The 22,253-nt window shown below is 40.4% G+C and overlaps 2 protein-coding genes across 7 annotated transcripts in view; one reads left to right on the forward strand and one right to left on the reverse strand.

The window, feature by feature from the left end:
- The window catches only part of LOC5564093 (cubilin homolog), a 55,114-nt gene extending 45,149 nt beyond the window's left edge, over positions 1-9,965 (forward strand). Inside the window, exons 10-14 of the mRNA XM_021842746.1 lie at positions 1,076-1,408; positions 1,466-1,650; positions 1,710-6,080; positions 6,138-6,224; positions 8,937-9,965. Of these exons, the coding sequence (XP_021698438.1) occupies positions 1,076-1,408; positions 1,466-1,650; positions 1,710-6,080; positions 6,138-6,224; positions 8,937-9,800 (5,840 nt within the window). The 3' untranslated portion in view covers positions 9,801-9,965. The remainder of the gene's footprint in view (positions 1-1,075; positions 1,409-1,465; positions 1,651-1,709; positions 6,081-6,137; positions 6,225-8,936) is intronic.
- Positions 9,966-9,978: 13 nt separating this feature from the next.
- Positions 9,979-22,253, reverse strand: part of LOC5564094 (tetraspanin-18) — a 156,287-nt gene continuing 144,012 nt past the window's right edge. For all 6 annotated transcript variants that reach the window (XM_021842749.1, XM_021842748.1, XM_021842750.1 and 3 more), the window contains 3 exons: positions 18,206-18,334; positions 16,629-16,991; positions 9,979-10,541 (listed from right to left, as the gene is read on the reverse strand). In XM_021842749.1, the coding sequence (XP_021698441.1) occupies positions 10,389-10,541; positions 16,629-16,991; positions 18,206-18,334 (645 nt within the window). In that variant the 3' untranslated portion in view covers positions 9,979-10,388. The remainder of the gene's footprint in view (positions 10,542-16,628; positions 16,992-18,205; positions 18,335-22,253) is intronic.

The following is a 22,253-nucleotide window of genomic DNA, read 5'->3' on the forward strand; positions in this document are numbered from 1 at the left end:
ACCATGCGGCAATGTTTGGTACCATGACCTCACTTTGGCACCGACGGAGTGGAGTTCTGGAAAATTTCTTCCAAGTTTCTGGAAATGTTCCCATGCCACACGAACATCGAACATCAGTCTTGTATTGCGGAGGCTCTAATATTATTTAGATTACTTTTGTTAAAATGAACTAAATAATATTCTTAAGAACTTTCTTTCTGACGAACGTCAGATTGGGTCTATTTTTTCAGAATGATTACTTGGACTGGAGAAAATCCAAGTAAATCATTTATTCCATTTTCGATCTCTTCAGGTAACTTCAAGTCCCTTGAGAGACCTTTCAAGACGGCCTTGAACAAACATTAAATTTTGTCGTCATAAGTATTTTTTGTGCGTCTTCTCTTCAAGATGCTTGAGAAGAAGTTCACGATCTTTCAGCGCTTCCTACAAAACGTTACAGTCTCCTTTCTTTGCAAACCTTGATTCTCCTAATGGAGTTCGAGATCTCCTGTCTAAATCCTCCATATTCGGAACAACTGACCACGATAGGCGGCGATCCTCACTTGAATCAAAGAGCCTGGGCTAGAGGCTGCTTCGATCTAGAAGAGCATCGAATTGATTGCTCATTTCGTTGCAATTATCAACATTAACCATTTCACCCTTGGAAGAAAGTGCGCATTCCAGAGAAACGTCCTTTCTTTCATTATTGCCACGTTTCGTCACAGTTTTTAATCCCGTTTTTTTTTTGGAAGGAAGTTGTGAATTCAGAGAGAAAGGGTGAATTTTTTTCGCGGTTGCAACCATGTTCAGTGAACAAAATAAAGACTGAAAAGAACATCTAAGAGGTGTTTTTCCAAGACGGTGTCCGGGAAGGACTACCGGGAAGGACTACGGGTCCAACGAAAAATCGAAAGGATCGTATAGGGATCAATAGGAGAAAAATAGTACTGAAAAGTTCTGTTTTTGTAGCACTGAGAAGCGCTGGTCTATTGCTTTAATTATGTTTTAAGAACTTCCAAAAGAAGGGAGAAAATTCACGTAGCCCAGCACGAGGTACGATGCGCACTGATCAAGCGTATTTCCTATTTTCTTCCAGCATGCGGCGGTGAGCTGACGTCCTTTTCCGGTGAATTCGCGTCGCCCCAGTATCCTAACATGTACCCAATGAATGTCGAATGCATCTGGACTGTGAAGGCATCCCCGGGAAATACGGTTCAGTTGTATTTCCGATCATTGGATTTGTTGCTGTCAGAGGACTGCAACGTAGATTACCTAGAAATTCGGGAAGCTTCCGGCAGCGGCAAGCTGATCGGTGATTTTTGTGGCCAAAATCTTCCGATGAACTTGACGTCGTCTAACAGCTTTTGGATTAAGTTCCAAACTGGCAATCAGGGCATAGCAAAGGGTTTCCTAGCTGAGTACTCGTACGGTAAGTGGTGGATGGTTGATCGATGGTGTTGAATTTTATTGGCGTTTGTAATTACAGACATGTTTAGCGAACTAAGCGGAAGCAGCGGAGTTGTTACATCTCCCATGTTCCCTCGAGATTATGCAAGGAATGAGGTACATACATGGAGAATTATGGTTGATATGGGGTCTGTTATCTCGATGAAGTTCGGCATTTTTGAAATCGATGCCAAATTTTTGGACACTTGCGAAGGCCAGTTAGAGGTATTCCAAAGCACGAGTCGTTGCTGTACTTGTAATAAATAAATTATTTTCATTTTCAGATCTACGATGGCTTCGACGACACTGCTGAGCCTTTGAAAGGAGAATTATGTGGGTTGACACCTCCGGAACCGTTCAAGTCCTCATCAAACGTGGTATTCATTCGTCTTGATCATTCGGATGCCAGTGGTCCTTCAAGGTTCTCATTGAGTTGGGAGCAAATCGGAAAACAAGATGAACCTGTAACAGTGAAGGACGCCGATGATTACTTCTGCGGAGGCCCCCATGTAGTTGTGCTGTCCAAAAACGCTTCATCGTTCAACCTAACGTCTCCAGGTTATCCCGTCGGATACCGAACGAATTTGAACTGTAGTTGGGTTTTCCAGCCAGAATTGTCTACAGACCACGCCTTTCTTCAGTTGACCTACGTGGATTTGGAAGAAACGGATGCCTGCCTTTCAGATTATTTGGAAATTTCCACATCCTCAGATATGTTTTCGTGGTCTAAGCCGGAAAGAATTTGTACTTTCGGATATCGCGTGAAATCCATGTTTCACGGGAAGCCTTTCCTGAAAGTAGAATTCCGATCGGATTACTATAGTAATCGGACAGGATTTACTGGAATCGCATCGCTCCGATGTGGTGGTGTCATGACGGAGTCGAATGGAGTGATCGAAATCCAACCAACGCAAATAAATGAAACAACCAGAATTATTGATTCGCAATGTATGTGGAATATAACGGTGCGTCCAGGCCGAACAATTGAATTCCAGTTTGAATCGATAAAGCTTCAGAAAACTGATGCTTGTGACTCTTCTGTGTCCATTAAAAATGGAATAGATGAATATTCTCCTCTATTGGGTTCATACTGCGGCAACGAAATCCCCGGAAAAGTGAACACCTCTAGCAATAGAGCGTTTGTTAAGTACAACTCTGGTCATATAACAACCAATCAATTCAGACTCACATATCGTGAAGTTGGTATGGAATGCGGAGGACGAATTAATTTACGAAAAAATAACTCGCCGCTAACAATTACCACACCCAACTTCCCGGAAATGCCTCATCCGCACAGTGAGTGCACTTGGACCATCATGGCTCCAGCTGGCGAGACTATCAAATACGAATTCAAGCCGTTTATGCTAAAATACTCACACAACTGTGTGAATGAATACGTTGAGGTTAGAGATGGTGGCACTACAAGTTCTAGTGTACTGTTGAAGGCTTGCACTCAGGACACAGTACCGTCAAGACTTACCACTTCCAATATGTTGCGAGTGCGGTACTTCACTGACAGTTCTGACCCTGGAAATGGCTTCAAGTTGAACGTATCAATAGCGAAGTGTGGTGGATCCATACATACTCGGAAAGGAACTGTCCAATCTAAAAACTACCCTGTCCTTGGTGGATACCCTGCCAAATCAGTATGCGAATATCTCATTTATGGAAGCATGAACACTGTCTTGAATTTAACCTTCGAGGACATAAACTTGCCGACTGCAGTGAACTGTTCTAGTGATAACTTGAAAATCTACAATGTCATACCTGGAGAGAATGTAACTGAGTTACTGATCGGAACATATTGTGGATCGCAGATTCCAACATCAGTCCTAACGTATGGAAATCAAGCTAAACTAGTATTCACCACATTTGCAATGCAGAGCAGTTATCGTGGCTTCAAAATCGCATTCAATTCCGTGGATGATCAGTGTGGAGGTGAAATCAATGCGGCCTCTGGGGATGTGACCAGCCCTGGGTATCCAGATGGAGGAGGACTGAGATTCAGACGATTCTGTGAGTGGAGAATCACCGTTCCAGAAGGTCGTCGAGTTAAAGTAGAGTTTGTAGACTTGGATCTGTCGACGGTCAGTGCCAGTTACATGCAGCGCATAGGGTTCTACCACGGATTTGACTATTCGGCACGGATACGGTTCGTCACGGGCGGTTCGTATAACAATAAACCGATACACTCCAGTAACAATAAGATGATGATAAACTTCTGGTCGAGGATTTCCTCCGATAACAGAGGGTTCAAGTTACACTTCAGCAGTGACGAGCCGTCTATGTGCGTTGGAAATTTAGATGGAAACGAAGGAATTATCGCCACTCCAATCAACCAGACAAGCTTTATGTGCGAGTATAGACGTTCAACGGGAGTATTCTCAGTGGGAGAAAATGGCAGGAAAACCGGTACAATGGCCCTGTACTTCAACGAAATGAAGGCCGGACTGTACAACAATGCATGCGCATTGAGCACCAGGGGTATATTTATCTTAAGGAACACAGTAGGAGGCGGCCAACCAGGAGTTTTGAAAAAGTATTGCGGAAATGGAACTAGCAGCGATTTGATTAGATCCCCATTCCCGGATATGTACATCTTAGCACGTCAAGGTTTATTCTTGGGCGAAGTGCAGTTCAAGTTGCGCTATCAAATCAACGAATGTGGCGGAATGTTTGGAAGTGAATTGAAGAATATCTCAAGTACTACCTTGGCAAGGAGTAATGGCCCGCTGGACTGTGCGTGGTATATCGATTACCCGGATAACACGTTGATCAGTATCGACTTTACTAGTTTCAGCTTGAATGATTCCTGCGAGAATGAGTACCTTTCCATTTACAACGGTCCCAACTCCAATAGTCCACTGTTGGGAAAATTCTGCAAAGGAATTGGTGTTGAATCGATCATCACACAGGGCCATTACGCATTCATAGAATACCACTCGGAGAAAGCCAATGCTAGGGGTGATTTTGAACTGAAGCTTGCTGAAATGACTTCCGGGTGCGGTGGAACTCTACATAAGAACTCAGACACGTTTGGTTCACCGAACGTAGGAGGTAAATATGCACCAAACATGGAATGCATATGGACGATTAGAGCGGACGTTGGGTATCACGTAGGAATAAGTTTCATTAACCGATTCAATCTGGAAAAGAGTGAAAACTGCTCTAAGGATTACATCGAGTTCTTTGATCGCATAAACGACAGTTGGACTAGCTTGGGACGCGTTTGTGGAAAGAATACGCCAAAAGGTTTCAATTCTACAGGATCACTGATGAGAGTGAAATTCAGGTCAGATTCCAGTGTGGAAGCCGACGGGTTCACCCTTAAGTGGGAGCAAAATTGTGGTGGAATTTATAACGTGGATGAAAATACGGGCGTCATGATGAGTCCAAACTATCCGATGAATTATGATCGAATGGTAACTTGTAACTATACGTTTGTAGCTAACGATCCGAACTCATACGTCAACTTGAACTTCCTGGACTTCGCTCTCGAGGACGGACCACAAACATCGATTTGCATTTATGATAACATAACCTTGTATAAGCCAATGGAATACCAGGTTCCAATTCAATGGGAAAAAGTCGGAACTTACTGTAAGAAAAACTCTCCTGGTCGGATGAGGTTCAAGAACAGAGTTGCTGTCATATTCCGATCGGATAGGTGGCTGGAATCGAGAGGATTCAAATTTGAGTACAAACTTGACAGTTGCGGAGGCTTAATCACACAATCCACTCGAATAGAAAGTCCTGATACTAGTGCAAAGGTTAATGGCTATGGAAACAGCTTATATTGTACATGGAATATAACAATTCCCGATGGTAAGAAGGTCATTGTACGATTTGAAGACGTTGAGCTTGAACACTCCGATGGATGCTATTTCGAAAGCATTGAAGTTTATAAAGGTCTTGAAAAGAAATCCGATCAAAAACTAGCGACACTTTGTGGGAATCTGACGGCGCATGCCCCGGCAATAAGCATCAAGGGAAATCACGGTGTTGTCTACTACAAGTCTGAGCAATTTGCTTCAAGCAATCATCATTTTTCAGCTTTGGTTTTGTTTGTAAATGACTGTGACCTACAGGTAAATCTTGAAAGAAATTCGCAACCTTATAACCTCAACATTCTGAACAACGATCCAACAATGCGGGACTGTCAGTACACGATCAAAGCTCCGACAGGATATGGTTTGCAGCTATCCTTCAAGAAATTCCTTCTGGGCTCCTCCCGGAATACTACGGATTGTTCGGGTAACTTTTTGGAGGCCCGTGATGGATCGGGTCCATTTGCCGATCTAATTGGAAGGTACTGTGGCTATGTGCTACCAGCGCCTGCAACGACATACAGTGAGTCATTATTCATGCGATTGGCGACCGATTCAACAGGACAAGGTTCTGGTTTCAATGCAACCGTATCTCTCGTGGAATCTCCTTGCGGTAGAAGCTATTACAATCTATCTGATGGTCAAGTGGAAATTTTGAAGAGTCCAAACTTTGGAAAAGGAAACTATCCACCAAACACCAAGTGTCTGTGGCTTCTGGAGGTTCCAGTTGGAAAAACGATCAATATCGAGTTCAATGATTTTAAACTGCAAAACTACAGTGATGATTTGGAAGTGTGTCGGGACAAACTGGAGCTTTTTGACGCAAGCGTATGTTTTAAATAATTGTTTTGCGGTAAAATGATACCTAATAATCTTATGTTGCAGGTGAAAGCGTTCATTTATGAGGGGTTAGGAGAAGATGTGGTGTTCCGAGGAAAATCGTCCCATGCACAGAAGTCTTCATTTTACCATGTAAGTATTTTAGTGGTGGTTTAGCCACACATTAGCACCCTTCGTGTGGTTATTCTAAATATTTGCATGAAACATAATAGTTACTGCGTAGGACGTGAACCCTTCAAATTGGAGAAAAAATGAGAGCTAATTCATTTTCTTGATAGAGTAACGAGTTTGGCTACCAGTATCAATGACTGACGAATAAGTCCCAGTCAGTTAGAGCCTAAAAAAAAAAAATAGGTGTATCTGTAGAATAAGTTACTCCGGCGTTTCTTCTAGTAATAATTTCACTATTTTTGCAGGCATTTCATCTGCGGATTCTTTGAAGATTCCTTCAGAAATTCTTGCAGATGTTTTTCCAGGAACAGGAGAGTCCCCGAAAAAAAAACTCAGTCCTTTTTCAGTGCGCATAGTACCTTCGTGCTGTGCAAAAACGAATTCTCCCTGCTCTTGGAAAAAACTTCTCTCTGCTTTCATAAAAACTGCCTAAAGCAATACAACAGTACTTTTAAGTACTATTTTTGTTCTACTATTGAACCCTTTACGATCCTAGTTTGGACCCGTGCCTTCGATTTTTCGTTGGACCCGCTAGCTGAAAGTGGAATAAAATCGAGGACAGCTGACCCTGTGAAGGCCCGGAAGGTGTTGGATTATTTCAAGCGTAATCCGAACCTTTCGATTCGCGACGCGGCTCTGAAGGCCAAGTGTTCCGCCTGGATCGTTCAGAGAACCATGAGACGAAATGGGCTCAGTGTATTCATGGTCCGGAAGGCACCGAACCGGCGTGATCAACAAAACACGGCGGCCAAATCCCGCGCAAGGAAGCTGTATTGAGAGTGGTTAACGAAACCGAAATGTGTGGTTATGGATGACGAAACCTACATCAAGACAAACGCAAAGCAGATACCGGGGCTAGAGTTCTACGTTGGAAGAAAGAAAGAAATTAACAAATTTGCCAAAAAAATACTTGCTGTGGCAGGCCATATACCAATGCGGTAAACTGTGTAAACCGTACATTACAACGGGTACCATCAACAACGAAATTTACCGCTTCGAGTGCCTCCAGAAGCGTCTGTTGCTTTTTGTGCGGTCTCACAAAGGCGAGACATTATTTTGGTCGGATCAGGCATCATACCATTACGCGCGATCGACATAGGATTGGTACAGAGACAATAACGTTGTTTTGGTACCAAAAACAGAGTTGCTTGTTGTCACTATTAACGCCTAAAATTTGCTGATTTGTACAGATCGACTGCGATACAATTCGAATCAATCTATATAACATCAACATCATGCTGTCTACTTTATCACAAGTGCATTGATTGCGATAAACTATGGATATCACTGATGGGTTAAGTCTAGCCTTAAACAAGGCCTTAAATTAAGCAGTTAAAATAGAAATTCATCAGTACGATATTTTTGACAGTGTTACAGATAGAATGAAATTATTTGTTGGTCACTGAAAAACAGTAGTAGTATGGATAATTACCACGTGATCACTCATTCCGCAGTGATTATGATCTAGAATGCGATGTCGCATCACTGCTGATGGTTGTCAAATCAAAGTGATATTGCTAGCTCGCAAGTGACAGTGATAGTTTTAGACCATCAGCCATCAGCTGATATGATTGATATTAAGCAACTCTGACTAAAAACCGCCAACCCCCAAATTCACCAGAAATTCGTCCGGTGGAAAGATTTTGGGCTATAATGAAGGCCAAAGTTCAAAAATGGTCCAAGGTGTTTGAAAACGAACTGGAATTGAAGAAAGCATGGATGAAAGTCACCAATAAGGTTGGCTCCATTGCACACAATACTGTAATGAGGGGTGTTAAGGGAAAGGTGCGGGCTTTCAGCGAAGGAAAGGACATTGAATAAAGTAATTATGTCGAAATATAATCCATATGTATTAGTTCATTCCCTGGAAGTTTCAATAAAATCCGACGTAAAATAAATTTTTGGCGAACACTTTTGCCTGGTGCATTTTTTTGAGTACAGGCCTTAATTCTACCAAACTACCGAGAAACCATTGCTTTGTGAGTATACTGTAGAAATATAAAACGATTAATCAAACAGATGAGCTAACTCATACATGATTTAAAAAAAAATTCAATCGTGAGTTATGAGAATATGAGATTGCCACAACACTGCTCCTGACAATACCCGTGGCTGAATTCTGAAGAATTTCACAATAATGTATGGTACTTTTTTGCCAGTTACGTTGGTATTTCTTGACAAAATCTTTGAATGATGATAATATATCTTCGAGCTGTTCTCTGGAATAACTTTCAGCAATGAAAACCGAATTTAATACTGTATTATTTATCTTCTCAAGAGTTAGCCCTAGTGGAATTAAATGCTATAGAACTAAATTTGGTTTTCATTTACTGATTTCAATGATATCTGGTATGTCTTTTTTTCCTAGACTCCAAACCTTTATGTGGGCTTCGTAGACATGCGATTAGTGTTACCAAGCTTTTAGTCGCATCGAGTCAAGAAGTGTGGGTGCGACTCCCGCTTCAGTCCTTCAGGAAAACTTGTCGTCAGGAACGTATTTCGACTGTGGCACTGGGCGTTGCATGCTAGTCCGTTGTCTAGTGTGGTGCTACCTTCAAAGAGCAAATCGTCCACTAGAAGCATTAACGTACCGTTTTTTTTGAATTTATTATGATGCAAAATGAAGCAAACTAGCTTAAAAAACTCTTATTGTTCAATTTTCAATCGTTCCAGGGTACGAGAAGTCCAAACTCTCATCACATATACTGCGGATCTGGAAGCCTCCCGGCCACCTATCATTCTCACTCGAGCAAACTCTACGTTAAGTTTGAGAGCAACGAACGCATAGAAGATAAAGGATTTCAGTTGTCCGTTCAGCAGAACAATTACTGTGCTCAGAACTATACTCGACTGCAAGGACGCATCAATAGCAATTATGTAGTGAGGAAAGAGCACTGCACTGTCACGATCCAGGTTCCGGAGAACTATACCATAGCGTTGTATTTTGCGATATTCTACACTCATGCTCCGGACTGTGAAAAGGAGGGCATTCGGATCTACGATGGCCTGGGAACGGACAAACAGCTGGAACTTCTGTGCAGTTATGCGACGCCGAATCCTGTGTTCTCGGAAAGTAATGCGTTGAGGATAGAAATTCCGGCTTCACAGGGAGAGCACGTTTCCACTATGATTGATGCTTCGTATGTGGCCACGGACCAAGGACGGGGATGTGGAGGAGAGATGTTCAACTATGGAGGAACATTCAGTAGTCCGTTGTACCCGAACAATAATCGCACCCGGAAGGAATGTGTTTGGACAGTGACGGTTCCCTTTAATATGCGTATTGCATTGAAGTTCGATGCTTTCGAAATGGGTAGTATTACTACATGTGGCACAGATTACGTTCAATTCATAGAAGTCAAAGGTGAAGAGAAAAGGGTTGTTCGGAAGCATTGTGGAGGAGAAAAACCATCGACTTATATTAGTGAAAATAATGTGATGCAAGTACTTTACAAGCAGACTCAGAACTTTGGAGGTACAGGATGGCTAGCAAAATATATGGCAGTTGAAAAGGGTGCTCTAGTGAATGACTGGTAGATACACGGTACCAATAGTATTAAATTATTTTATTTATTTCTACATATAAACAAAAAAAAAACATTTGATAATCGTAACTATAAAATCGAATATTCGAATTTATACTACACAACCTATCATAGAGTTTAGATAATGTCTCAATAAAGCATGATGTGTAAAAATCGACGTTTCAACTACACAAATTTTACTCGAAGCCGCTCAGCGAAACAAAAATAAAATCAAAACCGAAACTTTTCTTCGCCTCACGAAAACCTTACCGCTATGTTTGTGAATGACTGTCTCGAGTGTTTGCTTCGACCAGCGGTACCTATACTCTTATTTTAGTTGTGTAAAGTAAAAGTGCACTTGTACGTTCGATCACCTTCCACGCGGATCGAACATCAATTTCTTATCTAAATACACGATGGGAGTCTAATGATACACAGCTTTTGAACATAAAATTCCACGATACTTGGCTCCCGAGATTCAAATCTCTCTCTTCAGTTGTAGCTCGGAAATGTGTGAAGTTGCTCGATAGTCGAATGATTGCATCTTTTGGACCTCTGTTTTGTGATGTGCTCCTCGGAAATGACCCTGTACTGTACCGGTTTACAGTCTCATTCCTCGATACTTTTCGATTGATTTGCATAAACAGAATGATAGGAATATCGCCAACAGTTGCACCAAACCGACGCCGATGGCCACGATGATCACCAGATTCCGGTTGTACATTATCCAATCGATCAGTGCGTTGTAGCAGCCCTGGAAGAAACAAACAGATCGTTATTGTTGGTTCTGATTATGTTATCTTTTTTTAATGATTGTGCACGTTAAAATTGAAACACAAACTACAAAACTCCAAAAAATCATCTTACGGATATTCCGGATTATCCGCTGGAGAACCACGTTGTTTACTATCGAAGCCACGTATTCCACAACATGTAAGATACTATTCCTGCACTAAAAGGCACCTGTCTGAAAAGATTTGGGTCACTAGCCAACGAGTTCATTATAAAACCAGAGCTATTTGATCAGATTCTAGTGAAAAACAAGAGAATACAGACGTACCCACATCTCACAAAAATGGGGAGGGTTTTAGCGGGGTAGCACCAACGCTGAAAGCAAGTTTATCTATTTCCTTCTACTAAAAATCAAAAATTTCGAAAATCGGTTGTAGCATTGCTGAGAACGAGCATTATGAAATTTATAGTTTCATCCTGAAAATTTACAGTTAAAATTAACGTAATGCGACACCATTATTTTGGACCTAGTGTAACTTTTAGAAGAATGGTCCGATTTTAAATATTTTTTATGGAAACACGTATCTTGACAAGTAGGAAGAGAATCCAAAATATAAGAGTTCTATAAGAAGTATTTATTTTACAATGTCAACAATTAGGCAATTTTCGTAACGCGACACCATAATAATGTGACTATTTGAAAAAATACGTTTTCAAAGAACCAATAATTCGTTTGAAAAAATTAAACACACACATAACAATGTCATCTAATACCCTTCTAGTTAACGGAAGAGATAGACATATTACACTTGATAAACTATTATACAGGGCTTTTAAAAAAATGTTGTAAAATGTCTCAATTATAATAAATTATATAAACTTTATATAACTTTTCAGATATGTTTTTTACTGTATTTTCAATCAATTATGTTTTTTATACAATTCAACATATTGTCTTTCATGTTCTGCATAGTTTTTAAAATTTTTCAGAGTTTGAATTTTTGATATCTTGGCGTAGATGTGCGTGGAATGTGTCAGATGATATTGGGCAAAGTTCAAGCATGGGAACTTTCCAAAATGGCCATTCAAATTTTCATATTCTGGTTATAGATGGCAACACTGCTCGATCGTTATCAAAAGAGACAATTATATGGGGCAGATAACAATAAATTTTAAAGAGACGAAACCGAATGTTCATCAAAGTTGAACGAAGTGTTGCATGCTATACAGTCGGCCGAAGCACAAATGTTCATGTGGCTGGCAACACTGTTTAAAAACAATTAAGATAAGATCAAAACCATAAAACTTGTGCGGAATAGTAAAATAGAATGCTTAACAACAAAGCAATACTGTTTAATTTTAATCCAGTTTGAAAGGTTTAAAATTTTGTCGTACTTAGCAACACTGCTCAAGTAAAATTCTGCTACCAGGCAGTGCTAGTGTGCATGAAACTCTTGTTTTGCAGATATTTCAAGATTCTGATCACTTAGAATGATGGTGTCTTCGGCAAAGTTGTTCAGTAGCTCAAGGACTATCATTATTCTAGTCAACAGATTCGAGATTTTGTCACCAGGCGGTGCTAATGAGCACGATTTTTTTGTTTTGTGGATATCTCAGGATCCTGACCACTTAGAAAAATGTGGTCTCCGGAAAAAAAATGTTTATTTCATCCAAGAGGTTCAAGATTTTGCCACCAGGTGGCGCAAGTGAGCATAAAACTTTTTATTTTTGCAAATATCTTAAGTTCCTGACTACTTAGGAAGATGGCGCCTTTGGCAAACTTTTCCAATAAGTCAAGGGTTATCGTTGTTCGAGCCATGCAATTCAATAATTTGCCCCCAGACTGCACTAGTGAGTATGATTTTTGCCAAAAATCTCGAACCTCTTGACTGGAATAAACATTTTTTATGAAGACGCCATCTTTCTAAATAGTAAAGTTCACGAGATATTATCAAAATAAAAGTTTCCTGCTCACAAGTATCACCTAGTGTAAAAACCTCCGATCTCTGTGGTAGAATAATTGTAGATCTTGAGCTACTGGAAAGCTTTGCAAAAATGTCATCTCGGCAAAATCTAGAATTTTATGGCTCAAACAATGATATTTCTGCTGCTGAATAATTTTGCCGAAGGCGCCATATTCCTAAGCGGTCAGGATGCTGAGATAACCGCAAAACAAAAGATAATGCTTACTAACTCAACCTGGCGACAAAATCTCGAATCTCGAAATTATTCCTGAGATTTCCTCCAGGAGTTCTATCAGGAATTCTTCCGGAGATTCCACCAGACATTCATCTACGGATTCTATAAGAAATAACTTCATCAATTCCTACATGGATGCCTCGAGAGTTTCCTTCAGGAATACTCGCAGGGATTCACGAAAATCGCTACATAAATTATTCTTAGGGTTTTTCCAAATAATCCTCCAGGGATCTCCCTTGATTTTTTTCCAACAGCAATCTTCCGGGGATTCCTCCAAGAATTTCTCGAGAAATTCATACAGAGATTCGTCCATGAATTCTTCCAGGGATATCATCAAAAAGAATAGGGTTTCTTCTACGATTTTTTCTAGAGATTCCTCCAGGAAGTTTTCGAGAAATCCCTGAAGTAGTTTCTGGAGGGATACCTGAAGCAATCCCTAGAAAAAAAAATAGAGGAATCCCTGGAGGAATCCTTGGTTTGGTGAAGATGCATCGAAGACAAACCGCGAATTTTCAAGAGCACAAATCTAGAGAACCTGACAACCGTTCGCGCTTAAAATTCTTTCGATTGGTCACCACCAGCGAGTTGTCTGGTACTCTAGATTTGTGCTCTTGAAAATTTGTGGTTTGGCTTCGATGCCTTAACCTTCAACTCCTGAAAGAATTCCTGGAGAAATTCTTGCAGGAGCCAATAGAGGAGTTCCAGAGAAAATCGCTGGAGGAATTTTTAGAGAAATTCTTGGAACATCTAAAATGATTTCTGGCTACGCAGCCTTCATATTTTTAACGATTAATGAAGACTGCGAAGACAAAAAGCACATTTAATTTCATTCAAACAGCACAACAAACAGTCGATTCTCTACCAGCTCATCCCTTGGACAATTGTAGAAATTTTTGAGCCATGTAGAAATTTTTCTTGAGCAATCCTTGGAAAAATTCCTGAAGAAAAACTGAAGAAATCTCTGCAGGAATCCTGTAGAGTTTCCTAGAGAAATCCCTAAAACGTCTCTGGAGAAACTCCTATGGGAATCCCTGTAGGTGTCCTAGAAAGAATCATTGTAGCGGTTTTACTGGTGGAATCCGTAGAGAAACTCCTGAAAATGAACTCCGGTAGAGATTTTTCTGGAGAAATCCCTGCGATAATCCTTGGAGGAATTCATGCAGAAATTTCTGGTGAAATCCCAGGAGAAATCTCTGCAGGAATCCATAACAAGATTTTCCACAAGGAATTTATGTAGATATTTTTCTTATCCTTGGAGAAATTATTAGAACAATTTCCGAAGAAATTACTTTAGGAATTCATGGGACAATTTTTGGAGGAGTTTCAAAAGGAGCTCTTGGAGGAATCCTTCGAGGATTATTGGAGGCCAAGAATGAACCCCGGAGAAATTCCTGGGGAATATTTGGAGATTCCCTAAATAATTATCTAAAGAAATCCTTTGAGAGAGTCATGTAACGTTTTTCCAGGTGGTAACTCCTAGCAGAAATGCTTGAGGAATCTCTTGAAAGAAAGCTTGGAGGAATGGCTGATGAAATCCCTGGAGAAATTGCTGGTAGAATCCCAGGAGTGGTTCGTGGAGGAGTACCGGTAGGAATCCCTGGAGAAACTCTTAGTATAATTTCTGATGAAACTTTCCTGGGGAATCCCTGGAGGATAATGTGGATAAATCCTTGGAGAAAGTCGTGTAGCGATTTTTCTGGTGGTTCGCTGGGAGAATTTCCGAAAATTCCTTAAGGAATTCCTGGTAGAATATCTGGGGCGATCCGTGGAGGAATCCCATAACAAAATCTCCAGAATAATTCCTGGACGAATCTAGAGAAGACTACTTGTGGATATCTTTGTATGTATCCGTGGAGTAATCCTTGGAGGAAATTCTAGGTAAATATTTTGAATAATCCTAGAAGCGATTGTCCAAGTGTAACTCCTGGAGAAATTTCAGGGGAAAGCCTTCAAGATATCTCTGCAAAAATCCTTGTAGAGATTTTCCAGAAGAATCCTTGGAGAAGTATTTGGAAGATTTTCTAGTCGAATCTATGAACGAATACTATTAAAAATCGCTTGGAAAATCCATGGAGGAACCTCCGGAGCATTCCTCTAAGAATTTCTGAAACAGATCCTGGAAGAATCTTTGGAGAAATTCCTGGAAGAATCTCAGTAAAGATTTTATTGGAAGAATCTATGAAGGAATCACTGGATACAGAAACTCCTTGCAAAATCTTTTTTGCAGATACTTTCTTGAAGGAATCCCTTGTCAAATCCCTAGAGGAATCCCTGGAGGAATTTCTGGAGAAATTACTAAGATGTTTCTGGATCCCTATCGGAGCCGATCAGGAATGTTAAGGGCGGTTAAAAATTAAAAAAAGTTTGAAAATCCAATCTCCCATATCCTCCTTACTATCCTTACCATTAAAATAGTGTTCTGTAAAATTTTCAGTTTTCTAGGTGGTCATTTGAAGAATTAAAGTTGCCCAAAGACGATGTAGATTCAGATGGATATTACCATGGAGAAATTTTGAAAAATGTTCTACACTGTTTAGTAATGGAATATGAAATATGAAATATGAAACTCATTCTTCAAACCATCATACCGAAATATGCTGAAGGGAGCAATTCAATCCGACGGATAGGAGAAGAGATATTGCTATTATTTAGCTTCATATGGGATTATATCCCTATAAACATCTACAAAAATCCCAAACAAAATTAGCTCAAAAGGGATTTGTTTCTTCAGCAACATCTTTCATTAAGGTTTGAAAAAGGAGTTTTTGCAATTTTTCATCGTAATAGGTCTGTCATGAAACGGCCTACTTTCTTTCACTGAAATATGCAGTGCGGGAATAGTCATTATGCAACGCTTTTTCATCACGCAACTGTTGCATAATGAATCATAACACAACAATTTTTCAGAAATTGCAAAATAATTGTGAATGCATTCCGATATAATTTCTGATACCCTCGAGTGGTCTTCTACAGAATTGCAAAAAATGTTGTACGTAACTCGTTGCAGAACTCGATTTTTACAGCACTCGTAGTAATTATCGGCAAACCTCGTAGGATTAATTTACGAAAATCATCATTCTGCAACTTGTTGTATAAACTACATTTCACTATGGGATGATAAGTCTTTACTTACAAGACGATACTAATGTGTTTGGAACATTATTCTACATTTCTCCATAGTAATTTCCATACATTGTCTTTGGGTTACCTTTGAATCATCACCATTCCAGGCTGCTCGTAAAAAATTGAATGTGGAGGTGATAGGATTGCGAATCGCAGCATGGGATATTTGAAATGTAACAGAGACATGATCAGAATGAAAATCAGAGTGAGTAACCAGTTGACTACAACGCTGACTAGAGTTGGTAGAGTAAATCAATCGTAGGAGGGTTTCTAGAAGTGCAAATACAAGTAGAGCTATAAGGGTATTGAATTGAGAAGTATTCAGAAGAGCACTCGTCAAATAAAATTCTGCCGTTGGAATTGATTTGCCAATTATTCCATGAGCGATGTTTGGTATTAGAGTTGCCAATGACAAAACATGTTTACTTATTGCAAGTCGATTTCTGCAAGTCAGTTTGATGCAAATTTACTCGATGAAAACTGCATTAAAAAGACAAATCCCTGTATTTACCAAACAGTGTTTCAACAGAAACAACCAAAGTTTCAAAAACTATGGTTTCAAATGACGAAAACAGTTGACGTTCTCTACGCCTTTAAATGATGATAGCAACTCCTCCTGCATGCTCCATCCAATCAATCATTACGAGAAACAAAAAAGTTTGGATCTCTTTTGAGGTTTGGAACCAGCTTTCAAATTAGTAATAGTTTTTCTTTTGTTCTTGTATGTATTCTATTATTATGTGAAACCTCTATGCATTTCAAGATGACCAAATCCAAAGAATCTTACCTTCTTATAGTAGCTGTTGCTTTCCGAGGGTGAAACGGGACAATTTTTGTCCAATAGTTCGAACAGAGACGTCTGCATGCAGCACGCCTCCGGGATGAGCCGGTTGCCCTTGCTCTCGTTCCACTTGTCCGACAGATTAAAGTCCCGATAGTCATCGACCCCGCAGCAGTGCATCTCGGACATCAGATAGTTCCACATCAACGTGACAGCATCGGACTGGTTGCGATCGTTGCTCGAGTAGTATTTGGAAATGGTCGTCTGCAAGTAGTTTTTCGTTTCCGTCTTGGCGCTCTCCTTGTAGGCAGCCGCCAGGCCACAGGCTGTTACCTCTAGAATCAGTATCACTATCAGAAACAGTCCATACTAGAAGAAGAAGAAAATGAAGGAAAAGATACCACATGAGAAGATAAATACACCACATCGACATGTTACTCGAAATTCTGCAAGCTGAATTACATAACGAGCAGCATTTTCGGGTAGTTAACAGACGTTGCTCAAAACGGTTCCAACTCGGTGAGTTTGCTGTTTTTCTAGTGCTGCGTTGTGTGCCTCTGGTAGCTAGAGTTATTTTTCCAATAGATCCAATTTATATGATTTAGTTCAAATTTGTAAAATATAATAAGCCAAATTGTATGCATCTGTCTTTGTCAAATTTATTAATTTTAAAACTATTTCCCTCCTATTATTAATCTTATAAAAGTTTTATAAATCAGGGAGCTTCAATCTCATTCGTGGCTATTTAAAACGCATTTCGGGAAAGAATGCTATACCTTCAAGCATTAACCATGTCTGTGGTACTTACTTTTCAGATTCAGTTGGCGTAAAAACGCTCCAAGCACGTGCTTGCTCGAGAGCAATGTTTGTGAACAACTTGCATGCATGTCTCTTGCAACTCGAATTTGAATTGAGGGGAAAATGTAGCGATAAAATGCTCAGATTTGGACAAATAGACAAACGTGTACCGTGGCTTAGGTTCTCTGTTGCTGATGCCAGAGCTGACTTGGGAGATTGGGACAAATTTATTGGAGGAAACTATTTCTTAATAGCCAGTTTATGTTGCAACAAGTTGCACTACTTGTCACAATTGGAACCATTTATACTGCTTGGAATAATGAGCTTGTAGAATCTGTGCACGATAGATGTTCTCACTTATTTTTAGATTTGAGTAGTATTGTCTCAAATATTGTTTGGATTTAATTTGAAATGATGAACAGACGCACAAATGAGTTTGATTCTTGTAATTATACCAAAACATTTTGAGTTTCCAAAGCGAATATTGTAAAAATTGATTATGAAACTCAAATTTTTAACTCTAATTTTCTCTGTATGTGACTTCTGTTACCTAAAAAGTTTTCATATATTGGTCTAGATTCAATTTGTTTATATCTCTCTTTCTCCAACCTTATGGTTTCCTTTAGTTATTTTCTTATTATTCATATGAATAGTATTCATTACATTTTTCGCATTTTTATTTTTTTTATACGTTTAGTTTCCTTCATCTATAGCATCAACGTATTAGATTATTGATCTTTTATTAATTTCACATAACCCAAAATAATAAAAGAAGAAATACTCACCGTGGTCAGGAGGCACTGGCTTTCTCGTATCGCCCCGCAGTACCCGAGAAAGCTGAGGAAAAACATGATCGCACCGATGGCTATCAGGAAATACGCCAATTGTTCTATCACCGCTGGTTGCGTAAAGTGCTGAAACAGAAACAAGAAGTCAAAGATGTGGTCATGGCAATCAATGAAAATGAACAACTCCAGGGCAATGATGATGACGAAGCACGCGACATGATCGTTTGACATAGTTGATACATTTCGTAATCCGAACAAAGTGTGCAACCGTTTGTGGAGAAGCATCGAACAAGTGGCTGGTTTCGTCTGATTTTGAACTCACGTCTGTACATATTGCACTTGAGTGTCGTGGGTCGATGGCGTGAGGCATGATGTGTGATTGAGCGTGGTGGTTAGGGTGGTTCAAAATACAATCAAGTTTGAAAGTCACATCTCATATATACAATCATGACCAAAGAAAAAGGGCCCACTTGCTTGTAATCACGCAAATTGATGAAAATCTTTCGTCAAAACGGGACATATTTTCAGGCACATATAACACTAAAGCAATCGTGTTTAAATTTAGATTGCAATTAGATTAGAATTATTTTTGTACATTTAGGGTAGGTGTACCAGTTATGGACATAGTGGTTCCCTATTTTGCCATACGGGATTACTGGAATGTCTTCACATTTTGAAAGGTTTTTTTGTGTTCTAAAAGTAAGATTCAGTATATATCTTGGTGTTTAAACATTCAAAAATATTTGAAATGTGAAAGTTATAGAAATTTGACGTATGGCCAAATAGGGAACCTCTATGGCCATAACTGGTACACTTTCCCTATATTGTTTTTGAAAATTCTCATCGTAACAGGCTATTTTTCATCATGCCAAACTTCATGATACGGCCTACTTTCGTGCACTGAAGTATACAGTGCGGGAATAGTCATTACGCAACTGAAACAAGTGCTGTAATGATTCATTACGCAGCGGTTTCTCATTACGCAACTGTTTTGAATTGCATAAGGAAATCATTACTCAACAATTTCTCATAAATTATTAAATGATGGTGTATGAATTCCGATATAATTTCTGATACCCTCAAGTGGTCCTCTACAAAATTGCAAAAAATGTTGTACGTAATTTGTTGCAGAACTCGATTTTTACACCACTCGTCGTAATTATCCGACTCGTGCTGTAAAAACCATCATTCTGCAACTTGTTCCGTAAACTACTATTTTCTATTATTTAAAACCGATTCAGAAGTAAATTGTGCATTTTTACGATTTCATTACTCTGTGTTAATTCCGTTCTCGAATACAAGAGTTCAGTTTGTCAGGATTGATCAATTTATATCACTCTTATCATAATATGCGACTGGTTTGCCAAATGCCATGACCTGTGATGATGAAAAAATAAATTTCATAATCCAACATGGCCAGATAGATGACATTTATAGATGGACCCGGATGGATGCTGGAGTAGTCTCAAAGCAGCCATAAACAACGCAGCGGAAGGTGCCATTGGCTTCGTGGAAGCAAATCGACGAGGAGTGTCAGAGATTTTGGACGAGAAGAATGCTGCAGCAAGGCACTCGTCAAAACGTGGAACGATACAAACAGAAGCGAAGACAGCAAACCCATCTATTCCGGGATAAAAAGCGCCGCCTGAAGGAGTTGGAGTGCGAAGAGATGGAGCAGCTGTATCGTTCTCAAGAAACGCGTAAGTTCTGCAAGAAACTAAATGCATCCCGCAAAGGCTTTGTGCCGCGAGCCGAAATGTACCGGGATAAGGATGGAGGTATCTTGACGGACGAACGTGAGGTGATTGAAAGGTGGAAGCAGCACTATGATGAACACCAAAACGGCGCAGAGGAGGAAGATCACAATAGGTGAAGTTAAGGATGCTATCAAACAGCTCAAGAACAACAAAGCAGCTGGAAAGGATGGTATTGGAGCGGAACTTATCAAAATGGGCCCGGACAGGTTGGCCACTTGTCTGCACCGATTTATAGCCAGGATCTGGGATACAGAACAGCTACCGGAGGAGTGGAAGGAGGGAATAATATACCCAATATACAAAAAGGGTGACAAGTTAAAATTTGAGAACTATCGAGCGATCACCATTCTTAATGCAGCTTATAAAGTGCTTTCCCAGATCATTTTCCGTCGTCTATCGCCATTGGCAAGCAGATTTGTGGGAAGTTATCAAGCCGGTTTTGTGGACGGGCGATCGACGACATCTTTATGTTGCGGCAGATCCTCCAAAAGTGTCGCAAATATCAAGTCCCTACGCACCACCTATTGATCGATTTCAAAGCGGCCTATGATATCGACCGCGAAGAGCTATGGAAGATTATGGACGAGAATGGATTTCCCGGGAAACTGACTAGACTGATCAAAGCAACGATGGATAGTGTACAGTACAGTGTGAACATATCGGGTGCGTTATCGGACCCGTTTGAAACACGCAAAGGACTTCGACAAGGCGATGGGCTTCAACATGCGGGGCACGATCTTCAATAAATCCAACCAGTTCATCTGCTTTGCTGACGACGTGGACATTGTTGGAAGAACGTTCCAGGTGGTTTCTGAACAGTATACCAGGCTGAAACGTGAAGCAGATCGGGTTGGATTGAAGGTAAATACGTCGAAGACGAAATATCTGCTGGCTGGAGGAACCGAACGCGATAAAGCTCGCATAGGCAGACGCGTGACGATCGACAGGGATGAGTTCGAGGTGGTGGACGAATTTGTCTACCTCGGATCATTGATAACGTCGGGTAACAACTGCAGCAGAGAAATTCGACGACGTATCATTGCCGGAAGTTGTGCTTACTATGGACTCCACAAGACCTTGCGGTCTGGTAAACTTCACTTCCGTACTAAGTGTACCATGTTTAAGACGCTAATAAGGCCGGTAGTCCTCTACGGGCATGAGGCGTGGACAATGCTCGAAGAGGACCTGCAAGCGCTAGAAGTTTTTGAACGACGTGTGCTTAGGACGATCTTCGGCGGAGTATGTGAGCACGGCGTATGGAGGAGAAGAATGAACCACGAGCTTGCGCAACTCTACGGTGAACCCAGTATCACGAAAGTCGCCAAAGCTGAAAGGGTACGATGGGCGGGACACGTTGTGAGAATGCCGGACAACTATCCCGCATATATGGTGTTCACCTTAAATCCGGTCGGAACAAGACGAAGGGGAGCGCAACGAGCTAGGTGGTTTGACCAAGTGGAGCTGGATCTTGGAAGTGTGGGGCGATCGAGGAATTAGAGGTTAGCAGTTAGGTTTCTCGCCATTGCGGGATAGCGTGATCAAACGCGCTCTGCTCAGCACCAGTCGTTCAAGTGCACGTGTTAAAGCTCGCTCTTTCAAACTCTCTTCTGCTCTTCATCTCTGTAGTGTTGCCAAACGCTGAATGTATTTGAAAACTTGACTCTCGCCGTTTTATCTTACACTGACAGGAATAATGACCTAACTTTTATTCGTATACGCTAATTAATGTTTAACGCTATGTTTTTACATTGATTCAATTAATAGATTTTATTTATTCTTATATTCACACTTATTACTCCTACACTATGGACCCAGTTAGTTGGCGTAACATTGTGGCGCAGGTCATGTCTTGAAGGACGTAGAGCCAGCAAAAGTAAAGTAAGTAAGATGGACCCGGTTGTGCTACTTTTCTCCGAATGTCGGTTCCCCGAATAACCCACTTCCCCTAAAAGTTTTTGGCACTCTCATTTGTCGAAACTTTAAACATTAAAAGGTGGTGAACGTACTGGTCATCTGATATACATCTTTCTTTATTTGATTGTCGGTTCTTATGAGCTTTACCGTCCTCAGCATTTTTGGTAACATGTGTATAGTCGAGAATGACCAAATACGTCATTCTTTTGATTACTTATCATTCTTTCTGATTCACCATCCTGCCCATGAAAACTGTTATTGTACCTATTTGAACTGCTCTACTTTTCGGGGAAACGGGTCATTTGGGGAACTGGCGTTCGGGAAACCGACATTCGGAGAAACAACGTTTGTGGAAAAGTAGCACAATCATGGAT

Source organism: Aedes aegypti, chromosome 2 (genome assembly GCF_002204515.2).
Source record: "Aedes aegypti strain LVP_AGWG chromosome 2, AaegL5.0 Primary Assembly, whole genome shotgun sequence".
NCBI classification, from domain to species: domain Eukaryota; kingdom Metazoa; phylum Arthropoda; class Insecta; order Diptera; family Culicidae; genus Aedes; species Aedes aegypti.